Here is a 23,679-nt window from a genome sequence, read left to right on the forward strand (position 1 = left end):
CAAATAAATCACTGGCGAGACGGGTGGCCAAGGTGAGGCGACGTTGCTAGTTGTGTAAGTCCAAACATGGAGGTACGCAAAAAAATAAATTTCTTTGACAGTTTCATAATTTAGTTACAAAAAATTTCCTATTCTAATTCATACCTATCCTATCATAATATCCTAATTCATACCTGTTTTTTATGACCAGCTACGTAAAAGGACATTTCCCTCGAAGTTTCAGATTATGTAACTACCCTTGAGGTGGTAACTCTGTCACTACTATTGTTTGTAACCTTTAGTCGAGTCTTGACTCAAGAATCCGAGCTCGGGCCCAAACGGAAACGGGATCAGCAAAGCATGTTTTCTTTGTAAACTGATATCACCACAAAATAAGAAAAACACATACATATACATTATAAGTGTGTACGCTTCTTATTTCGTATGTCTATATTACTCGCTCGAGAAAAATCAAGTCATCAAAATGACTGATGATGATAGCTTTTATTGTTGTCAGAGAAATCCATGGATTTAAAAAGTACTTCTACTACTACTACTAGTAGACAATTGAGATCCTTCGTTGGTAGGCAATCCTAGCCGCATCGTTAGGTCATGTTTATCATAATAATGCATTGTCATTTAAATTAAAAGTGTGTACAATTTGAGCTCAATCGGTTGAGAGTTTTGCTTCACAGGTTTCACCCCAACTTATTTACATACATTGCGAGATCAATAAATGTTTTTAAAATTATATACAGACCCGTTACGCGCAGCTAATACATGTAAAGTGCAGCGCAAGCGCCGGCCTGGATGCACCGCGTGACGACAGTCGCCTACACGTGCCGCCGAGTCAGCGCAACGTGCCTTCAAATCCGGGAATTGCGCGACACATCGCGCAATACTCACTTTTGGTTCTAACATCGACCATTAGACTTCATTTTAGTTTTATGTTGTAATTTTATTTCATTTAATAAATTAGTTAAATAAATTTTGGTTTTTTTTAAAGTCTTCGGCTGCAGTAAACTTAACTGGCGCAGTCGGTAGGATCTCGAGTCAGTTCGTGCGCGACAAGATTTCCGCTATATCCCGGTTCGAGTCCCGCGTGACTGACTGGCATTCCAGCCCTCATCGAGATCGTCGAATCTACGGAATCTGCAGCCCGGAGGTGTATCCGAACATTGATACAGCAGAAAAACCAAGATATGTATATGTGAGTACTTTAGAATCATTCTAGAGTTGCTTTCCTTTATTTTCCTGTATAATTTAATTTATCCAAGATTTTCCATCCGAGGCAATCGAGGACCCTTAGTAATAGTAGGAGTAGAGATATTGACCTCCATAGAAATTTAAATTTAAACGAAAGTAGTGATAGTTTTAATTCGTTAATTAACATGGCACAACTAGATGATATTTGGAAGGCCCTTCGACTGGTGCCTGAATTTGATGGTAACCCAAATGTTTTAACGAGATTCATTGGCTTATGTGATCAGTTAGTAGAACAATTTATTTCATCAGATAATGCCCTTATAAATGCGGCCTTAATTAACGGGATCTTAAATAAAGTGACTGGGTCTGCCGCTCGCCTTATAAATTCTAATGGTGTACCAGATAACTGGCAAGGTATCCGCAACGCTCTGATCAATAATTTTGCTGACCAGAGAGATGAAACCTCACTTTATAATGATCTTGCACTCCTGACTCAGGGCTCATGCACCCCGCAAGAATTTTTTGAAAAATGTCAAAATCTTTATAGCACTATTATGACTTACGTTAGCTTACATGAAACTATTCAGACTACCGTACAATCTAAACGCGAATTGTATAAGAAACTTACTTTACAGTCATATTTGCGCGGTCTAAGAGATCCGTTAGGATCGCGTATAAGATGCATGAGGCCTGAAACCATAGAGAAGGCGCTTGAATTTGTTCACGAGGAAATGAACACCTTGTATCTGCAACAGCGAAATGAAGGCAAAACTCACCATATGCTTCTTAGTAAAAATAATTCAGGTTATACACCACCGCAACAAATTTCGCATAATAAGCCGTTTACTTTTAATATGCCTGGGCCCTCTCGCCCACAGCCACAACCTATGCAATTTGCACCCCGTGCACCTATAATGTGGAAACCTAATTTTAGTGCTCCTAGTAATCAAAATATTCAATATCGCGGACCTTCACGCACTCAGCAGATATTTGGTGCTCCACCTCCTAATTATAATCCTCGCAGCAATGTCTTCGCTCTACCCCAACGACCCCAAAATGCGAATAACGCACCGCGACCTATGAGTGGTGTTAGCCACTTTGCGCCTAAACCACTACCCCCATCTGGACATGACTGGAGGAGGTTTGGTAATCCACCACCCTCCAACTATTTCAAAACTCGTGAAATGAATGTTAACGAGTGCTACGACTATCAGTACGATCCCTATAATGACTCATACGATAACCAACCCTATTTCGTGACCAACCCTGACTTAGACTATTACGAGCAAACAGACAACCCTTATGATAATAATGAAGAAACCTACCCCTCTTACTATGAACCCCGTGAGATCGCTGAAAATTCGTGTGGCAATGACCAGCAGGATTTTCACAAAGGCAGTCCTTCAGACAAACAAAAATAGAAGTTAATCTACTGACTCAGCGACAGCTCCCGTACATAAGTATATCTGACCCACCATTAAAATTTCTTATAGACACAGGAGCTAATCAATCTTTTATTAGTCCTGAGAGTGTAGAGAAATATTACCCTAACATACCCTTGACATATGACCCTTTAGAAATTTCTAACGTACATGCAACCACTCGCAGTGACTATTCAGTTACATTACCATGCTTCCCTGAAATTAAAGACAGTGGCGAAATTACCTTATTTCTTTACAGATTTCACGATTATTTTGACGGTTTGATAGGATTGGATCTACTCGATAAATGGGAATCTAATATCGATCTAAAAACGAAAACACTTAATACAAAGAATTCAATTACTCCCATACATATGTATAATTCGCGAAACTGTAACTGGTACGAAGATATTATCCCAGCTAACTCGTCAAAATTAGTCAAAGTCCCAATTAACACATGTGACGGCGAAGTAATAATTCCTGAACAAACTATATCAAATTGCTTAGTACATGAATGCGTTACTATTGTAAAAAAAAATCGCGGTATAATAGAGATCAGTAATCCAACTAATAATGATCTAATATTTTCAATGCATATGCCGATTAACGCAGAGGCTTTCAATATAAATAGCATAGGCAATGGACAATTAAACTCTTCACGAGTGGAACAAGTCCTTTCTCGTTTACGTACCGACCATCTTAATGATGAGGAACGTATTAATTTACAGAATCTTTGTTCTCGTTATGCGGATGTCTTTTATATAGAGGGTGAGCCTCTCACATTTACGAATAAAATAAAACATCACATCCGTACTACTGACGAAGTGCCTATTTACACGAAAACCTATAGGTACCCTTTTATCCATAGGCAAGAGGTACAACAGCAAATCGGAAAGATGTTAGAACAGGGTATAATCCGTCCATCAGAATCCGCATGGAGCTCTCCGATTTGGGTAGTGCCCAAAAAAACGGATGCCTCCGGCAAAACCAAGTGGCGTATAGTAGTGGATTTTAGAAAACTAAATGAAAAAACTATTGATGATAAGTACCCCATCCCAAACATCACGGATGTGTTGGATAAGCTTGGTAACTGCCACTACTTCACAACCTTGGATTTAGCAAGCGGATTCTATCAGGTAGAAATGAGCCCTGAAGATGTCCCTAAAACAGCGTTCAACGTAGAGCATGGGCATTTTGAATTTTTGCGTATGCCCATGGGGTTGAAAAATTCACCCTCTACGTTCCAACGTGTCATGGACAATGTGCTCAGAGACCTGCAAAACACCATTTGCTTGGTTTATTTGGATGACATAATCGTCTTTAGCACATCACTTCAGGAGCACATGGTGAACCTGGAAAAAGTATTTGCCAGATTAAGGGAATCCAACTTTAAAATTCAGATGGATAAGTCTGAATTTTTAAAATTGGAAACATCTTACCTTGGTCATATCATTGGCAAAGACGGTATCAAGCCTAATCCCGACAAAATCGAGGCTATCCAGAAATTCCCAATACCCAAGACAGCAACAGAAATCAAACGTTTTCTTGGTCTGCTTGGCTATTATAGAAAATTTATCCCCGATTTTGCCCGGATTACTAAGCCCATGACACAGTGTCTTAAGAAAGGTTCCAAAATTGCTCTTAACAACCCTGACTACATAAATTGCTTTGAACGTTGTAAGATTCTTCTTACCAACGATCCAATACTACAATATCCCGATTTCAACAGGGAGTTTGTTCTCACTACAGACGCATCCAATCTGGCTATAGGTGCAGTCTTATCTCAAGGCCCTATAGGTTCAGATAAGCCTATTGCCTACGCTTCAAGAACACTGAACGATAGTGAGACAAACTATAGTACTATTGAAAAGGAGTTGTTAGCGATTGTTTGGGCTACCAAATATTTCCGCCCATACTTATTTGGTAGAAAGTTTAAAATCGTGACTGACCACAAGCCCCTCCAATGGGTAATGAGTCTAAAGGAACCTAATGCTAGATTGACTAGGTGGCGGTTAAAGTTAAGCGAATATAACTTTACCGTTATCTATAAGCAGGGTAAAACTAATCTTAATGCAGATGCTCTGTCCCGTGTGGAAATCCACAATGAGGAGATTAGTTCAATAGCCGTGCAACCGTCAGAAAGATGTCCATCCTTATCTCGATCCACCACAGTTACAGCACATACGAGTGCAGAGCACCCTATTTTAGAAATTCCGATCACAGATGACCCTCTCAACAAATTTCACAGACAAATATGTTTAATGGTAGTCGGCGACATAAAAAGACGCCCCGCTATTAGCAAACCATTTGAATCTCATATTAAAACAACTATACAGTTATCAGAGTCCAATCTTGAAATAGACACTATCAATGCAATTAAAGAATACGTCAACCCCAAAGTACGTACAGGCATTATTATTATTCCCCCCTTAGCTATGTACAAAATTATCCCAATTATACAAGAAAATTTTAAAAGCTCAGCTATGGACCTTGTCTTAACCAAGGTAGAAGTAGAGAACATTAAGGAATACTTGCAACAACAAAATATAATTAGAAATTATCATGAAGGAAAAACTAACCATCGTGGCACCAACGAGTGCTATCTAGCACTGTCACGAAAGTATTTTTGGCCCAAAATGAAGGAACACATATCAAAATACATAAATGAATGCAATATCTGCGGAATGGCAAAATATGACCGCAACCCCATAAAGCAACGGTTTGCTATAGTACCACCCCCGTCTAAACCTTTTGAAACACTACATATTGATCTGTTCACTACTGAAAACGAAAAATATTTAACTTTGGTTGACGCATTCTCTAAATACGCACAAGCATACCATCTCCGAGACGGAACGGCCCTAAGTGTAGTACAAGCCCTCATCAAATTCTTTACACACCATGGCGTCCCTATAACTATAATTTCTGACCAAGGTCCTGAATTTACGAACCAGATGTTCTCGGAATTTACTAAACTTCACAAAATTGAACACCATAAAGCCTTGGCTCACAATCCTAATAGTAATGCAATAGTTGAACGGTTTCATTCTACCATCCTTGAGCATCTCCGAATTCTCAAATTAGAGCAACGCAATGAACCCGCTATAAATCTTATGCCATATGCTGTGCTAGCATACAACAGTTCCATACACAGTTTCACGAAATGTAGGCCCCTCGACGTTATTACAGGTCATTTCGACCCACGTGACCCGGTTAGCATAGATATGAATGAACATCTTCTCCAACAGTATATCTTAGATCACAAACATCGTATGAACAAAGTATATAACATGCTGAACGATACTTCACTTCATAATCGCACCCAACTTACTGAGGCTAGGAACAAAGACAGACAACCTGAAAAAGAATACACCCCTGACCAGCAAGTATTCGTTCGTAACCCCGTAGCTAGTAGGCAAAAATTAGCACCCCGGTTCACACAAGATGTAGTTTTGGCAGACTTGCCTATACATATTTACACAAAAAGGAAAAAGGGACCCATTGCTAAAGCACGTCTCAAGCGAACACCTAAAATAAACCCGTTGTTACAGGATCCTCCTGACCATCACCCTTCATCTGACCATGGCACAAGACGTGACGCTTAATACCCTCGACAATGGACCAGGTATCCTACCTTTCAAACTTGGACCCACTAAAATGATCACTCACTACCACTCCTTCCTGTACTACATTGACTTAGACAGGATTTCTCTAACAATAAACTCAGTTAAATCCCAAATTGATTCATTTAGATCCGATCTTAATAATAAAACGGCTTCTTTATACGAACCCCACATCTCGCATCTTTATAATAAAATAGAAATGTTACTCGAACAAATTCATAGCTTCCAACACACCCGTAGCAGGAGAGGTTTAGTAGATGGTCTCGGTTCAATTATTAAGAGTGTCTCGGGTAACCTCGACTACACAGACGCTATAAAGTATGATAATGCAATTAAAGTACTACAAAATAATGAAAAACAATTAGAAACTGAACTAAATGAACACATAAGTCTAGGGAAGGAATGGATAGCTAAACACTCAATAGTACTAGACAGTATAGTCAAAAATCAGAATAGGTTAGCTAATTCCATTGATCATATTTTAAATTCAGATGCAAGTAGAGATTATGATATGATTAAGTATGCCCATCTAGCTCAATATCTTATTATTATATCAGACAATACGGATAATTTATATGAAGAGATCCATAATCTCGAAAATATGGTAGCCTTCATTCAAAGTAAAACTACAGCTCACTATATGATTAATATTAGCACGTTAAATAGTACTATAAGTAGATTAAGACAGCTCTATTCTGAAGAGCAGATAATTAACATTGATTTAAGGGAATATTATGAGATAATTAAGACGGGATCATATTATGTAGGTAATAAATTAGCTATAGTTTTCATGGTACCGATTGCTTCCCCTCTCACCTATACACTTTACAAGTTATCCATCGCTCCTAATAAACAAAATCAAATACTTGTCCCTATCCAGCCCTATGTAGCAATTCAGGAAACTGATTCTATGTACATAGCGACAGAATGTCCGAAGGTCAACACTTGGTACATATGCAAAGAAGAGCTGCAACAAAAGATTCGAGACAATGAAGATTGTATCCAGCATCTCATCATGGACCAGTCAATCAGTTCATCTTGTCAATTCATTCATGCAAACCTTACCAGCTCAGCCCTCGAGAAGCTAGACGATCAACACTATACTATCAGCCTGCCAACCACAACCAGACTACATATATCCTGTAGACAAGAGTATTACAAGAATCTCCAAGGAACCTATCTAGTGTCCGTCCCGCCTAGTTGTATGTTGAAAACGTTGGACTTTGTTATCTCAAACGTTCAGAATCGTATTAAAGGACACGCTGTACAAATAGCGGAACTACCAACTGAGGAGCTCGCCACATCAAAGCTTCAGCCAACTGTAAGACTAAACTCCATCAATTTAGAACATCTACATGAGACGAACGCTAAGATATCGCTACAGCATCCTGCGACATTACAGAAAAACGATCTGAGCAGCCTCTACCATACCACTATACCTTCATATACGTTATTATTTGGAACATTCATATTCGCCCTCATCCTGACATTATACTGGAAACTCCGTCGCAGAAGTTCAAAATCAAAGGATGAAGATATCCCGAAGGCTGATTATCCCGATGGACATTATTCCCGTATCCAAGACATCAAGCCTAAAGATGTGAAAATCGACATCAGCAACATTCCGGCAATATCCTCAGTAAGACCTACGGATAGTTGCCGATCTGCGGGGGGAGGCGTTACGCGCAGCTAATACATGTAAAGTGCAGCGCAAGCGCCGGCCTGGATGCACCGCGTGACGACAGTCGCCTACACGTGCCGCCGAGTCAGCGCAACGTGCCTTCAAATCCGGGAATTGCGCGACACATCGCGCAATACTCACTTTTGGTTCTAACATCGACCATTAGACTTCATTTTAGTTTTATGTTGTAATTTTATTTCATTTAATAAATTAGTTAAATAAATTTTGGTTTTTTTTAAAGTCTTCGGCTGCAGTAAACTTAACTGACCTAACTACATAAAAAATCTGATGTTATTGCTACATACAAATAGAAATGGTTGGAACGGTTTTACGGCTTCACTGAGTTCAGTAAAGGTGTAAAACTTGAAATAGATATGTTTGTTTACTGTAACACCTTCCACAAGGCAACCTTATTATTTCCAATATACGTTATTTATTCATAATATTAATAGCTAAAGCAATATTGCTGGTAAACAAATTTAGGACTACAATAATATAGATACTTTAAATATAATGACAATTGTCATTAAATTTATTTCACTATATTTATATATATAAATCATATGTACATATACATTTGAAACAAATTAAAAATGCATATAAATTAACAACTAAATTAAACTGACCTAAAATTAAAACAAAAGGATAAATATAAAATTAATTTAAATATTTATTCGTAAGTTGATTGAATACTTACCCAGCTACTGCCCGCATTAATAATGAATCGCGAAAGTTTAAAATTAGTTATAATGCACTCTGTGGACAAAACATACTTTAGCTTACAGTTTAAACTATTTTTGCTTAAACTTTTTTAATAATAAGGGGGATGAAGATAAGCAACTGTGGAATCACATTCCTGTCGTTGACCCTTCGACCATTAACTGTGTTTCTCGATTTCTCCAAACATAAAATTTAATTTAGAATTTACGATTTGTTCCTTGGAATCTAACGACAGAACCTTCTAAATGATGAAATAGGAAACCGTTTCGTTTTATTTTAATCCCAGTTTGAATATTGCCTTTCAATAGGCGTTTTGTATCGGTGGGAAATTAAAATCGGGAATTTATAATCGACATCGGGAATTAATTTTGTTTAATAATAAATCCTTTAATAGATTGTGAGTATTGAAGTCTATTTAATTTGATGGACTTGTTCAAAAGTCTACAAGAAAATATCTGATGTAATAATTATCACAAACAGAATAGTTTTCCATTATCATGACACAAATAAATATGATGTTAGATAACCTAAACTATTTTAAGTATTTTTAAATCAAATATTTAGTAATACTTTAGGTACAAAAAAATATGTACTTCATAATCAATTGAAATAAGATAATTTATAATAACCAGATTAACCAGTTAAAATTTTCTAGGTTTTTGCGATTTTACCTAGTTCAGTTATAGTTTCAACCACAAAATTTCGGAAATTGATAATAGCCAATAGAAACTCGCTAGTCGAACTTCCTATCGCATCGCAAAGCTGACTTGTACGCTCACGGAAGCGAGCAAAGCGAACAAACATAAATGATCCTATTTACATGTCTACGGATACCCAATATCAACATGACATAACTAGGTCGCCTGACATCCGAGTTGATTCGTATGTGTGGACAGGCTTGCGGTCTGCGGTCGCCGCAGTCGCCGGACGCAATACGATGCCAGTATTACAGAAAAATCTTTTGACTAACTGAATCTATTGTTGTTGAAGACAAATGTAAAATCAACATTTTTCATTCAATTTAGGCTGATATACGTCACGTAATGGACTTTTATAGATATTTCATTAAATGCGTTGGGCTCTGGCTCTGTAAGATATTTCGTAAGTGGTGGTCGATCGTAGCCAGAAAAGTTGTGAAATAATCTATGAAAAATTAAACAGGTACATGTATCTGTAATATTTTATTATCCATATATCAAATAGAAATTGAAATATCTATTCTTTCCGGCGATATAAACTTCGACCTTAATAAGTAATGTAATAATAATTATTTAACATTTTAAAAATGTATATTTCCTCCCTTTAATTCTCACACAATAAATACTGTTATAATTTATCACAGGTTTTTTAATGTTGCATCACAGAAGGAACATATTCTGTACCTATAGAATCTATTAAATTATTCCGTTATTCCATATCCTGTGTAAACGTGTACATGAATAGGTATGAGTACTTCTGTTCATTTGGTCTGCAAACTATTAGCTAGGTTATTAGTAATTCATAGAGTAGTAGTAGTAGTATTGACTTGATCGAATCCGTATGCAGACGTTCTATATAATTAAATTTTTGGCCATTTCGCATACATCTTACATAATACCATGCCGCGATCTCTTTTATTCAACCAGTGATAATTTGCTACAATACGAAAACAATCTGAATGACTGAAAGACATAGTAAATATTTTCAAATATAATTTTCGCTGAAATGCAGAGTACTTAATATAATTTCTTATCACAACTTGTGAAGAAATTAAAGAGATTGTTATCATTTATGTTACTTATTTCATTTCCAAATACGAACCAAACAAAAATTTTGCTTTAACACTTTCAAGGACACTATTCACTAGATCAAGTACCAAATGTGGCACTATTTTTTTTCATACAAATTCAAACCACGTCTATAAATGTAGTGTCACATATTTAAAGATACTATAACTGCTGACATGGCAGTACGTCTCTGTACGTAGGCGTACTGCCATTATAACTACATCAGACTCTACCTTAATGTGACACTACGCCTAGGTACGTGACACGTAAATAGGCGTACTGTCATGTGGTTTTACATGCATGCTGTAAAATTCTGACACAACGCCTGGGTACGTCACCGTAAATAGGCGTACTGTCATGTGGTTTTACATGCATGCTGTAAAATTCTGACACAACGCCTGGGTACGTGACCGTAAATAGGCGTACTGTCATGTGGTTTTACATGCATGCTGTAAAATTCTGACACAACGCCTGGGTACGTGACACGTAAATAGGCGTACTGTCATGTGGTTTTACATGCATGCTGTAAAATTCTGACACAACGCCTGGGTACGTGACCGTAAATAGGCGTACTGTCGTATAGCATTGCTGCTCATATTGTGGATTTGACAGTACGTCTTAGTACGTGACACGTAAACAGACGTTGTGTCGAGATGTATCCAAAATTGATCAAAAGAACAGTTAAGAAATGACACAACGTCTTGGTATGTCAGCGCAAATAGACGTGCTGACCGGTAATAATAGAGATGTACTGCGTTAATATGACACAACGCCTTGTTACGTCACGGATTTAGACGTTTTTGGTATATAATTAAACGTAAAGTTGCATATTTACTTACTACAAATCCTTTGATGATTGTTTGCACAATACCTGTGTACGAAGTGTTTTTTGTAGGAAAAAAATAGAGTCACTTTAATTAAATCACATACTATAATTTGTTTACAACTTAATAACTATAATTGACAAACTTTAGATACAGTCTTTATATTCCAAGTCTTTTTAATCAGTTAAATCTTATAGTCTAAGTAGGAACATATTTTTCCATCAAATCACAGTTTTATCAATCTTTATGATACTGGGTGTACAAAAAAATAAAACGAAACTTAACAAAAACTTAAAATTTGTTCTTCCTCACAATAAAATAAAAGTAATTTACCCTGTTATTATACCTATTTACCTACAGTATCTATTTATTTTTAAGAAAACAAAAATGTGACTTCTTCACAGCAAACATAACAATAAAAAAAACTTAAAAACGTCAGTATCAAGTTCAGATATAACAAAATATAAGTATCATTTCTATTATATTAGAGATCTTTGTGCCAGTCTTCGAAGCACGATGGACACAATGCAGGAGATTTGTCACATCCTTTACAGTAATAGCTCGTGTCTCGTCGTATTTTACTCTTTGAGCATTGCTTGCATGACAAAAATGCAAACTTCTTCTTTGATGCTGAAGAAGGCATCATGCGTGTAGGCCAATGTCCGTGATTGGAAGTCGATGGGGAAGCAGATGCTTCTTCAGGTTGTGTTTGGGGCACTGGATCAGGTTGAACCACAAATCGTCGGCTATTGTGTTTATGAGACTTTTGTACTAAATCGACTCCTTTTTCTTCATTCAATCCAATCAGTTTTCGGATCAGTTCTTCTCTGTATTTTATGAACTCGTACTTTGTGTTTTTCTTCACATAGTTTTTGAAAATGTAAAAAGAATTCCAAACAGCCGTGTCCAAAAGGTGGAAAAGAACCTTTTTATACCACCGAATGGTCTTTCTTGGTGACGAATAATAACTGACCATTTGGTCAGCTCGATCTATGCCCGCCATTTTTTGGTTGTATCTATGAACTTCTATGGGTTTGGTTTTCTTTTTACCAAATCTGTTTGTCACTTCAATAAGTTCTGGGTGGTCCAAAGTTGTAATCATACAGACTTCTCTTTTATCTTTCCATGCACTTACGTAAACTCTTCCTTTTCTAGCCCAGACATGTTGTCCTTTATTTAGTTTCTTTCCTGTGACGTCTTTTGGGTTGTCTTTCCTAGACTTTCGCAGGGTTCCATTAGAATGAGTTTGTAAATCTATTAACTTCTCTGAAAGCGTTACAGAGTTGTAGAAGTTGTCCATATAGAGATTATGCCCTCTTAGCACATACGGACGCATCAAACGAAGGACCAATTTATCTGTTTTTCTCACAGTTGAATCTGCATCTTCCGCTCCAGTATACATTTTAATATTTAACACATAGCCATCAGATGTCGTTAAAACGTAAAATTTTATTCCGTATCTCGCCTTTTTTGACTTTATATATTGTCGAAACATCAAACGCCCTCTATATAGCAACAGTGACTCGTCAAGAGACAAATCTACTCCAGGGTTAAATTTGTTTCGAAAATTTTGTGTCAGTGTATTGATGAATCCTTCAATTTTTGCACCTCCATCTGCACCCAAATCAGCTGCATATAAGCACCGCAGTAGTTGTTCGTATCTTCTACAGGACATTGTGTAATTAAATACGGGATGGAAGTACAGCGGATCATCGTAAGTGAAAAGTTTTCTTTGGTTTGGGACATGAATATGACCATTTAATAATATGAGCCCTAGGAACTTTCTCATCTCTTCTGTATTTGTTGGTCGGAATACAGAGTTTCGCGCATGGCGTGTATGCGGCCGATTAGTATTTGTTAGGGCTTCTCCGTAAGAATTTGTTCTTTCAACTAAATATTCTAACATCTCTGGTGTAAAAATTTCATTAAATACTGCTTCACATGTGGTATTTTCATTTACTTCAAAAGTCGGACCTTCCGCAGCTGATCTGAACTCAAATGAAGGAATATCTAATACATTTTCCTCCCAAATCCTTTCAGTTGGTGGAGGAGTACCTCGGCGCACAGGATTCACCGAATGTCTGTGTCCTCTACTGACACTAAGCTGATTTCCGGCATTATTTTCTTCTTGAACTATACTGACCTCTATCTCACGCTCTCTCACTTCAGCTTGTGCCTGTGGTTGCGGCAAAGGAAAATCTTCAGAGTCTTGATTTCTTCCATCAGAAACTAGGGCCACTGGTGGTTGACTGGCGCTTGATTGACGATCGGTAATCGGTTCGTCTTGACTTGGGCTGATTTCCTCTTCCGAAACGTGTGAATCTTCTGGTCTGCTGCTTTGGTCCTGTATGAACAAAAAGTAATGTAAACATACTATTGACAATAAATCAAATAAATCTGTACATAAATTTTACAGTTTCAATTCAACACTCAATTACCTGTATCCTTTATAATATCGCACTAATAATACAATAGTGTTGTAACTGAAAATACATCTAACTTGACATAACACTATAAACAAACGTAAAATTCAATGCCCCACAAGTCAATAAAACCGTCGTTGTAATAATGCCAAAAATTTCATTTCAAAAACACAGAAAACATTCATTTTATGTGTATCTATAATAGGAAGTGATTTATAAGTCTTTTTTGATTCTGAAAAATTACCTATTTTGAGTTACAACACTACTTATTGTATTGTTAGTGCGATATGTGTTACAGCTAAAGCCCGAAATGCGGATACACCTAAATTTAGTCGGCTAAACTTAGGTATAGTCGCATTTTGGGTTTTACAACATATGTACAGTCAGCGTCATAAACATCTACACACTATAGCACCTTATTACAACGTGTTAGGGTACTAAAGTGTGTAGATGTTTATGACGCTGACTGTACTAATTAAATAGGTTATAAAAAAAATTGAACTCAAAGTTTCAACTTCAAGGTAAGTATCAAATAGCAGTTTACCTCATTTTCTTCTTGATGTGTAACTTCTTCTCCAGAAACCCGCTCGGGCGATCTAGCCCTAACACCCTGAATTGAGCTTCTTTCTTGGTCGCTGCTTACGTCGGCATCCTCACCTTCTTCCTGAGTTTCAGCTGAGTTATTTTCTGTCCCGTCATCACTCTCAGAGTTTTCATCAGATTCTTGACTGGATTCCTCACTTCCTGACAGAGATCGGGGTATGTTCTGCGGACGTGTGTCAAAAATACTTTCTTCACTGCCACTAGAATATTCCACGGGTGGTTCAAAATTTTTGTCGGAGTCATATTCACCTTCAACGTCAGAGAACGGATCATGACTACTACCTGACTCTTCTGCTCCAAACAAGGTCTTGGATTTCTCGCTTTGACGTGCCCTCTTCTTTCTAGTAGCCATCTATAAGTAAAATACCTATTGTAACAGACAGCCAGACCAGAAGCAACATAACACGATTGCAATAGATATACAATAAAACATAATAATAATTATAGTTACAGGTTAGGGTGTACAAAATATGTCATTTTTATCGTAAAATACACTCAATTCTCTGAAACACATTTCACAAATAATTGGCATGTTATTATTTTACTCCAAAAAAGCAAGAAAATAATAAATTGAATAAAATACTAACCACAAACACCACGTGCTGAAACTGCGCGGCCGCAAGCGATCGCCCCCCACTGTGGCACTGCGCTACTGACCGACCACAGCGCTATAGTCGCGCGTCGGCTATCTTCGTGGCGGCACGACACGCTTACTATGCGAACGTTTACATGTGTGTGTAAGGCCACACGTTTGCAGCTAAAAATCTTCTGTTGTGACAGTACACCATTGAAATTGCTTGCGTTGTGACAGTAAACATGTGACTTCATATAGACTCTATGAAATCTTCACGCTTATGTCCGTACTAGCAAATAAATTGAAAAATATTTTAGCGTAAATAGGCGTTGTGTCATATTGTGATTTTCGCAAATCACGAAAATCGCCGTTCTGCCCCGGAAAGTGTTAATAATGATTAACATCAAAGCTTGACTTAATTTTTAGATATCATCAATTTGTGAGGTCGAACTGCCTAACATTTCACTATTTAATATCTAATTAATTATCTATAGCTGTTCAGTTTATCTTTCCATTTAATAATCTCGCGTCGAATTTGCCTTATATCTTCAATAGCAAATTGAGCTATATTCTGTTTCTTGTATTAACTTGTGAAAGACAAATCCTCCGAGATTCCCTTTAAGTTTCGCACTGTCGGCATTTTGCAATACGGTAATCTTGGAACCCTATTATCAGCTAAATTATGTAATTGGAATTAAAATTACCTCACTGTCTTTCACATTGTTAGCTTGTCAGTTTCGCTTCGGCAGCAGTAAATAAACACAATTTTTGTTTAAGTGTTTATTAAGTGTTTATTAAATTACATCAATAGGTCTATTAAATAAGTATGGATACTTATAATGCCTTTTCAATTTATGTAGCTAGCGTGATAATTTCGGGATAAAATTATATATGCTTTTTCTGGTTTTATTCCATCTCGTGTACTTGAAAATTTCATACAATCCTTCCACTATATTTTCATAACTAAAAGAAGTATCATATTCACATCCGTTTTTAATAATAGATCTTTCAGAATTTTCCCATTTGTGACAATAGATCAAGATGCAAAAATATAAATGAGCTTTTGTACATTAGATTAGTTTGAAGTAAAATAAAGACACTTTTGAGTTCATAACGGATAGTAAAAATGGTAATAAAATATGAACAGACACACTTGTCATCTGTGCTACCTTTCCATAATCCTCAGTGAGTACGCATATCCCCTTTGGTAAAAAATGAATGAGGAACCCTTTTCTCCAACCCTGCATGTTAGGGATAAAGCGATAGGGTTGTAAAAGAAAATGTGATCATAATCCGTTACTTCCATTTTTGTTTGGATAACTGAAAGGTAGGGCTTGCTCTCTTATCAATGATTTGTTTGTAAGTTCAGAAAATAATCTACTTTTATAATATTTTGATAATCTTGTGTATATGTAGGCTTTCATGTACGAGATGTATGAGCATATGGTATATTTAGGAAATAACAAAAAAATAATAAATCTTGAAGCTCAACTGCTTGGTTTGATGACTGTAAAGTATAACTTTTAACTCAAGGTGCTAAGACAGAAAATCGTTTCGTCGTCCCTATATATGCTTAGATCTTTAAAATTACGCATCGCGTTTTTTAATAGTGATTCAAGAGGAAGGTTTACAGCATCCGTGCGAAGCTGGGACGGGTCACTAGTTCTATATTTTTTAAATTCTATAGATGTCATCAGTTAGAAGGTATGCCATATTTCATTTATCTATAAAAAACTAGGTAAAACTTCACCACAATTTCTCAATTTAAATTGCGTAACTATCTATTATTCTATGTACTTTTAAAAGGAGTATTCTAAGAGGAATGACATCATAGAACTGCTTACAATTTCCCTTTACTCCCAAATGATCAAAGAAGCTCAACCTTCCTCAAACGTCACTCAGGGGTGAAACAACATTCGAGATTTGAACGGTGAAATATAGCAAATAAGGGTTTGTTTACACTACCATAGATATGTTGAAACACTGTTAACCTAAGTCTAAAGAAAAATCATAAAAAGAAAATAATCAAAAGTCGCATGCCCACGGTCCTTTACAAACGAACCTAAACAGTACAGAGATGATAAATTTATTTTAGTAGTCTCAAGTTAGTTTGTATATTAGATATTTGATGATACGCAAAGAATATACGCGGAGGATACTACAATTTATATTGGTAATGGTTGTCGGGAGGTATAGATAATCAGTGGTTTTGTATACTAATGCATCGTTTAATAATATTTAAGACCACAAAGCGTATAATAAAGAAAACAACTGTTAGTTGTGGTAGTTGTGATTTAGGCTGTAAAATCTATGCTGTTATTAAAAACCTATGCTGTTATTTAAAATTTCAGCTACATTTTCAGAAACTATCGATCTGTTTGAAATTAAATCGTTTAGTATTTTTCCTGTAATTTTAACTGTTTTATTTTCACTATAATGTTGTTATGTTATGGAAGCTGCAGGTTCAGTATTAGTTTCCGCGAAAAATCACAATTCAATTTTGGCCGGTCTATAAAAATCTCAACTTGAATTTGAAACTGGACTCGCTATGCGCTACAGAAATAAAAGCTCGCGATTAAATCTGTTTACAGATCAATGCGCGATTACAGAATACTGCTGTTCCCTTTTTCATCTAAGGCTAAATCTAAAAGCGAAGTTGTGACAACTCGACTCGTGTTTATGACAAGATGTCACATTGCGTTAGAGTTTCCTCGCGAACTCTAAATTGTTGTTGTCTTGTAGTTCTGAAAGGACTTTAAACTTTTGTAGATTAAATAAGAACAGAGTAACTTGCGACCACAGTGACGGATGATATGTCGCGTGCCCTTTGCTGTAGTGTTGATTTGGATTCAAAATATATGATTTTATTCACAGTTAACAAACATATTGTTATAGTAAAATGTGCCGAAACAGCTCAGTTAAACCTCTTTTATTTAATCAAAATAAATACCTACATTATGAAAGTATTTCAGAACAGAGAGCTTTTGTTTACTCTTAGATATCATATTATACTTAGAAAACAGAACTTTCATTCGCAGAAATTGCTCTAAGTTGCTATATAAAAAAAAATAAGTTAGTTAAATAAATCCCGATGGAACACTATCAACTTCATCAAAATATATTTGCATGTAGATAAGTACACGCTTATCTTATCTTAAAAATAGTATATTAGATAGTTACAATATTAGAGCAACTGTGAAGAGCAAACTGATCTCAAATTTAGTTCACGCCAAATATACTAAGAACAAATTAGTCACTGCCACAAACGCTTATAAATAGTACCACGGTATTTACAAGTAGACTGGCGATAGTGCCATCACAGACTGTCTTTAGCATAGGTTCATTTAATTATATTAACTAATAAATAACGGGACTTAGCACGTACTTTTTTTTTTCAGTTTTTCAACTATTTTATTTTGTTTAAAACCTGCTTAGTTTTACCAAAAAGCCCGCCGGATGTCTAACCCGTAACGAATGAAGACGTGATACTGTATGTATGAAACCGTAATAGTATTATGCAAATCGACGATAATCCTACCACTGTTTTATTAAATAAAAGCTAATAAATATCCATTACAATCATATGATATTGATGCTCCCTACCAAAACATAATTTTATAAAATGGACATCTTTAAAGAGTTCGAAATATTTAGGTAGACACAGAGTTTCACATACACAAAGTTTCAGTTGGAAAGAAACTCAATAAGATTTCTTACTACAATGTTTTACTTGCGGGCGCATTCATTCTCCATTTAACTTTTGATTAGTTCTGATACCATTAAATGCAGTTCGTTTGTTTGGACACTCAATAAAATTGTCGGCTTCCATTCTCAGTTACAATCTTCAATTTCCCTGAAATTGATTCCGAAGCGTGTGGTTGCCGCCTAAGAATGGACAATCTAGTGGATGTCGGCCACTGGAATATAAAGCGTTGACAGCGGCTGTACAATGACATCATTTCAAAAAAAGATTGAGAGCATTAATTTTTGGAATCACTGATTCAAAGTTACTGAGGAAAGACACTAATGGAATACTGCAGGCTATCCAGAAGTTCTTACTTCCCCAGGAGCAAAGCCTAGGTACATGCGGACTAGAAGTAAATATTTGTTTGAAAAACAAAATACTCTTCGTATTTAATTCCATTCTTTATTAAATTATGAAGCACTCAAACGATTAAGTAATTCTGAAACTTAGCGTAGGTAAAATTTATAATTCTCTTTGTTCGCTTTGTAAAGAAGCAAGATAAGACTAGGCCTAATAATATTTTTTAAGTAGAAAAATTCTTTTGGTTGGTTTGTAAAGGAAGGTGCTGGCCAAGTATTTTTTCAATTGCACAAAATCTTCTATGGCTTTATCTGTTTAGCTGGATAAAGTAACACTGTTTTATGATTTATTTATACTTACTACGGGGGTCGTGTCATGAAAAATGTAGTAAAACACTGGAACGATATATTCATATAAAATACGAACACTTGGTATTTATAAACAGATTTTGGCATACGTAAATAAACTATTACTGTTTAACATGGTTCATCACACGGTAAAATCTGTAAAACACAATTTGCTGTCAGATAAGTTATGTTGAGTACGGTAAGAATGTGATCAAATTTGCGAAAACAAAATATAAATAAAATGCAGTTATTCAAGAGTGACTCCAATTGGTTCAATTGTTCTTGAAACCAGTTAAATGAATGATCAATGATAGGAAGGTGGATAGATTGAACCAGCATGCTTTAGTTTTGACTGGGAGGTTTTTTTTAACCTTGTTTACAAAATATGGCATATAATTTCAATTAACTCAGCAAGATGCTCTTTCCAACTAAGCTGTGAATCAATTTAAAAGAGACCCAAGTCCTTTACTTTAGAGGAATAGTGAATAACGTTTCCATTAAATATTACAAGTATTCGCAACCTCGAAAACCATGAATTAGTTCCAGCCAATAGCTGTGATGTACTGTTATATGCAATATTATAACGTTGTGCACTGGGAAACAGTGAGTACTTATCTAATTTTAAAGGTGTATTCTATACCATAAAATGAGCTGTAAACTAAGTTGCTTTCACGAAACTACTATTGTTGAATAGACCAATAACAATACGAGATTGTTGGTAGAAACTAATCACTAAGTTATCTCGAAGGCATTGATTCAAGTTACTCTAAGATCGGCTGGAGTACGCAGTTTGTCGTAGGTACATTTGAAGTTTAAATTCACATCTTGAATTGATTATTGTCGGACAAAATTAAAATTGCCTTGGTTAAAAAACAAAAACATGATAAACAAAATATAGTATTAAATAAAATATAACGACGGTTACGCACAAGAATGTTTTTTTTTTTGTTTGTTTTTACATTTTATTCAATGTATTGCAATATTTTCAAATTTTTAATTAATTCATCAGATTCTGGAAATGAAATTCCGGAATTTCTGAAAAGATAATAATATATTTTAGTACCAATTGTTCTATTTTGCATTGCAGGTATTTAACAGTGTTTTAGGACAAATTTTCTCGGGAAGTATCGATTTTTTGTTTGATTGTTTTATATTTTTGTAAGTTCATTTGTAAGCAAAACTTTATATTGATGCGATTTAATACCTAAATAAAGAAAAAACACCTACTCGTAATTCGGTACTTTTCAATTATTATCATGGAAAATTTCCCATCTAAACGTTTTCTAGGTTTATGCCCAGCCATTTAGTTTCGTCGCCCAGAACCTAATCTACCAAAATGTTGTGTTTTATTATAATTATATTTTCTTCCAGAGACAAACACAGTTACTTATTTCTACATACTTACTGCATCAAAAATAGTGCGTCGGGAAAAGGGGGAACATTCTAAGCGTACCTGTAAATAAAAAAAAAACATAGTAAATAGAACATTGAATATACAATTTACAAGACGGATATATTTTAAAATCAACTAACTACACACACATAAAAAAATTAAATATTTCCACAAATAGTATAGTAAATTAAAAAAACTGAAACATAAAAATCAGCGATCGAATACACCGTTTATCCCTTGATCTTTTATACGCACTGAGAGTCAAAGTCAACACCAATGGTGGACTATCAAAACGGATTAACAGTTAATTTTGAAGCTCGTATAGGGGTTGTTGGTCGCTTAATTAGTCGCCTTTGTGGTGTGTTTGTTGGGGGCGTTTTCCGTCACGTGGCCACCGCCTTCACCTTCCACCAGTCACCACCTTCCTATTGCTGATTCAGAGTGCGCAGAAGGCTGGCGGTATTTTCACACTACCATGGCGTCGCTTGATTTTGTTTAACTTTGTGTTTCAGCGCTTCTCCATACAATCCAAGATGCTTTTCCACTATTTTCGATTAATTACTAGCGCCATACATTTCCCCCCAAAATTTGCACCTCTAGTAACTATACGTCTTAAATGTCGTTAATTAAAATTATTTAGATTAGATTATTACAAATTATAACACAACAAATTAAATAACGTAAGTAACTAAAATGATTCAGAACATTTTTCTAAAGCTAAGTTATACTTTTGTATTTAATGTTAAGCCAGCCTAGCTAATGACATCTGCAAAATTAAACAGCCACCGCACGGCGCATACTCATAATAACATTACAACAGAGGACAGCTTTTAGCACCTAGCCACCCAATAACAATTAAGTAAACACGCAATCGTGGCAACGAAAATTCTCCAAAATGCACGCGATAATATACCAACTCTAATGAAAATTACTTCAGTTTTGGTGTTTTTCGCCCTTTGAACTTATCGTATGTAATCTATACTATTATTATAAAGAGGTAAGCGATTGTGAGTTTGTACGTTTGAGGCGGATAATTTCCGAAAATACCGAAACGATTTAAAAAAAATTTTTATACCATTAGAAAAGTTCACTATTCAAGATTGCTATAGGCTATATTTTATTTCAAAATTCCCACGGGAGCGAAGCCCCGGGCAACATCTAGTTAATTATATTATTATATTATCGGGACTTACACGAACCCTTCTGCGACTCTTCTGCGACAAGGTCTTTGAAACATTAACTATTTAAAAAAATAATAAAGTATTTATTATAACATTTAATTCAGATTACTAAAAACTGTCGTTAATAAAACATAAATTTAATTTTAAGAAACCCCCTCTGAATTTGCTGACATGCTATAATCTGCTAGAAAAGATCTATTTTCAAACGGCTGAACGCATAATTTCCGAAAACTGCTAAGAACTAGGCTAGATCAAAATCGCCGTTTGGCCGCTACAATACCATGGACAGACATACAAATACACAGACACGTAAACGTATAACTCCGCTCCTTTTATCAATCGTGTGTAAAAATGGATCCTTTCCAATCTGTAGTTACGCTGTTCACTTTTAAATCGGAGGTAAGTCTTCATTTACAAAATGTTTCTCTTTTGTTTACTGAAACGTTTGCTCTATATACTCGATTTAGAATTGAATATACCTTTATATAATTACACATTAGATCTCATTAAAATATATAAAGAAACATCTTGAAACATAAAATGTATTCCAAAGAAAAGCGCTCTTCAAAATATAATTGGTATGAACCACCCACACTGAACTAGCCAACAAAGAAAAAATACTGGAGTTTGTGTATTCAAAGCGTTTGCTTCCTCGATGCACAGAAAATATTCTCGTTAAATGACCTGCATTATTTGCTGTACCATTGTTTATTCACTGTATTTCTCCTTTTAACCACCTTTGTAGAAAGATGTAGCAATTTGTGTTTTGTGAAAGTAAATCTTAGAGTTTTATGTTGATAATGTACTCGTAAGGTAAGTCATCATAGGCCTAGTCAAAGAACTAGGAAGGGCCCGATTCTTACTCGAAATTCATAAATTTCTCCAATTTTACAAGGTTTTACATAATAAAAATCACGATCAAAAAATTTTATTAAAACCTTTGAAAAAAAAAAGTAATGATTTTCGATGCCGTTAGATTCGACCATCTCGACCAAATCGATTTATTGGACACTAGTTCCAATGGTTTAGGAAGGCCCATAGATGTATTAGGAAGGCCTGAGGATGTCAAGTAAATCAATATATGTATACTATTATAAAGAAATAAGCGTTTGTGAGTTTGTATGTTTGAGGCGGATAATCTTCGAAACTACCGAACCAATTTCAAACATTCTTTCACTATTAGAAAGATACATTATCCCAGATTGTATATTTTATCTCAAATTATGAATTCCTACGGGAGCGAAGCCCCGGGTCAACATCTAGTCAATAATAATGAAGTATAGAATAAAGATAAGATTATTTTGGATGATGTTTGTTTGATACAACTTTGTGGATCACGTTTTATGTAAATTCACTTTGCAGAAACCTATCTCGTAACTCTTTCCACTGAATTGAAATAACACTTCAAGATACTGTTATTGAAAATTTTATGTAGATATTGAATGTTACACTGCACTTCGAGCATTCGTCTCTTGTAACATACATTGACTTGTTTATGGTCACAGAAACGTTGTTACAAATGGAAAATACTTGCAACAAAATATTCTGTTTGAAGAAATAACAAATTTTGATCGTAAGAAATTGTAAATACAGACTAGCAAATTATTATCAGTTTCTTTAGTAAAAAGCATAATAGAAAATACATGCACACAAATGTGACCCGAATTCGTAACGTCAAAACTTTACGTAAAACTCGCGATGACATAAAGTCGGAAGAAATTTTATGTGTTGCACTTCCACCGTTTCACCGGCGAGTGCATTCTATTGTTTTCCAATGGGCGACAGGAGATGGATGCCTCCGTTATTGTTGCAGCCATCATAAAACGCGTCAGATGCTGTAAAAACTTTCAGCACTATTTTTATCTTGTTTTTTTAAGGTATTATTTTTTTTGG

The 23,679-nt window shown here is 35.6% G+C and overlaps 3 protein-coding genes across 12 annotated transcripts in view; 1 reads left to right on the forward strand and 2 right to left on the reverse strand.

Moving 5' to 3' along the window:
- mub (mushroom-body expressed) overlaps positions 1-23,679 on the reverse strand; it is a 160,999-nt gene that overhangs the window by 116,156 nt on the left and 21,164 nt on the right. The window lies entirely within an intron of this gene.
- On the forward strand, positions 732-8,133 carry LOC128671509 (uncharacterized). The gene is made up of 2 exons (XM_053747997.1): positions 732-1,189; positions 6,158-8,133. The coding sequence occupies exons 1-2, from the start codon at positions 1,182-1,184 to the stop codon at positions 7,920-7,922; spliced, it is 1,773 nt and encodes a 590-aa protein (XP_053603972.1). The 5' UTR covers positions 732-1,181; the 3' UTR covers positions 7,923-8,133.
- On the reverse strand, positions 11,309-15,212 carry LOC128671508 (piggyBac transposable element-derived protein 4-like). Of its 2 annotated transcripts, XM_053747995.2 has the most exons (3): positions 14,834-15,212; positions 14,188-14,598; positions 11,309-13,564 (listed from the first exon to the last, which is right to left on the reverse strand). In XM_053747995.2, the coding sequence occupies exons 2-3, from the start codon at positions 14,596-14,598 to the stop codon at positions 11,705-11,707; spliced, it is 2,271 nt and encodes a 756-aa protein (XP_053603970.1). In that variant the 5' UTR covers positions 14,834-15,212; the 3' UTR covers positions 11,309-11,704. The 2 variants fall into 2 exon arrangements, with proteins under 2 accessions (XP_053603970.1, XP_053603971.1); XM_053747996.1 differs by lacking the exon at positions 14,834-15,212 and having other exon boundaries at positions 14,188-14,659.

Source organism: Plodia interpunctella, chromosome 7 (assembly GCF_027563975.2).
Source record: "Plodia interpunctella isolate USDA-ARS_2022_Savannah chromosome 7, ilPloInte3.2, whole genome shotgun sequence".
Taxonomy (NCBI): domain Eukaryota; kingdom Metazoa; phylum Arthropoda; class Insecta; order Lepidoptera; family Pyralidae; genus Plodia; species Plodia interpunctella.

Coding starts and splice junctions, on each gene's coding strand:
- LOC128671508 (XM_053747995.2), bottom strand. CDS start 14,598: ATGGCTACTAGAAAGAAGAGGGCACGTCAAAGCGAGAAATCCAAGACC. Junction 13,565..14,187: donor CACATCAAGAAGAAAATGAG/GTAAACTGCTAT, acceptor TTGTTCATACAG/GACCAAAGCAGCAGACCAGA.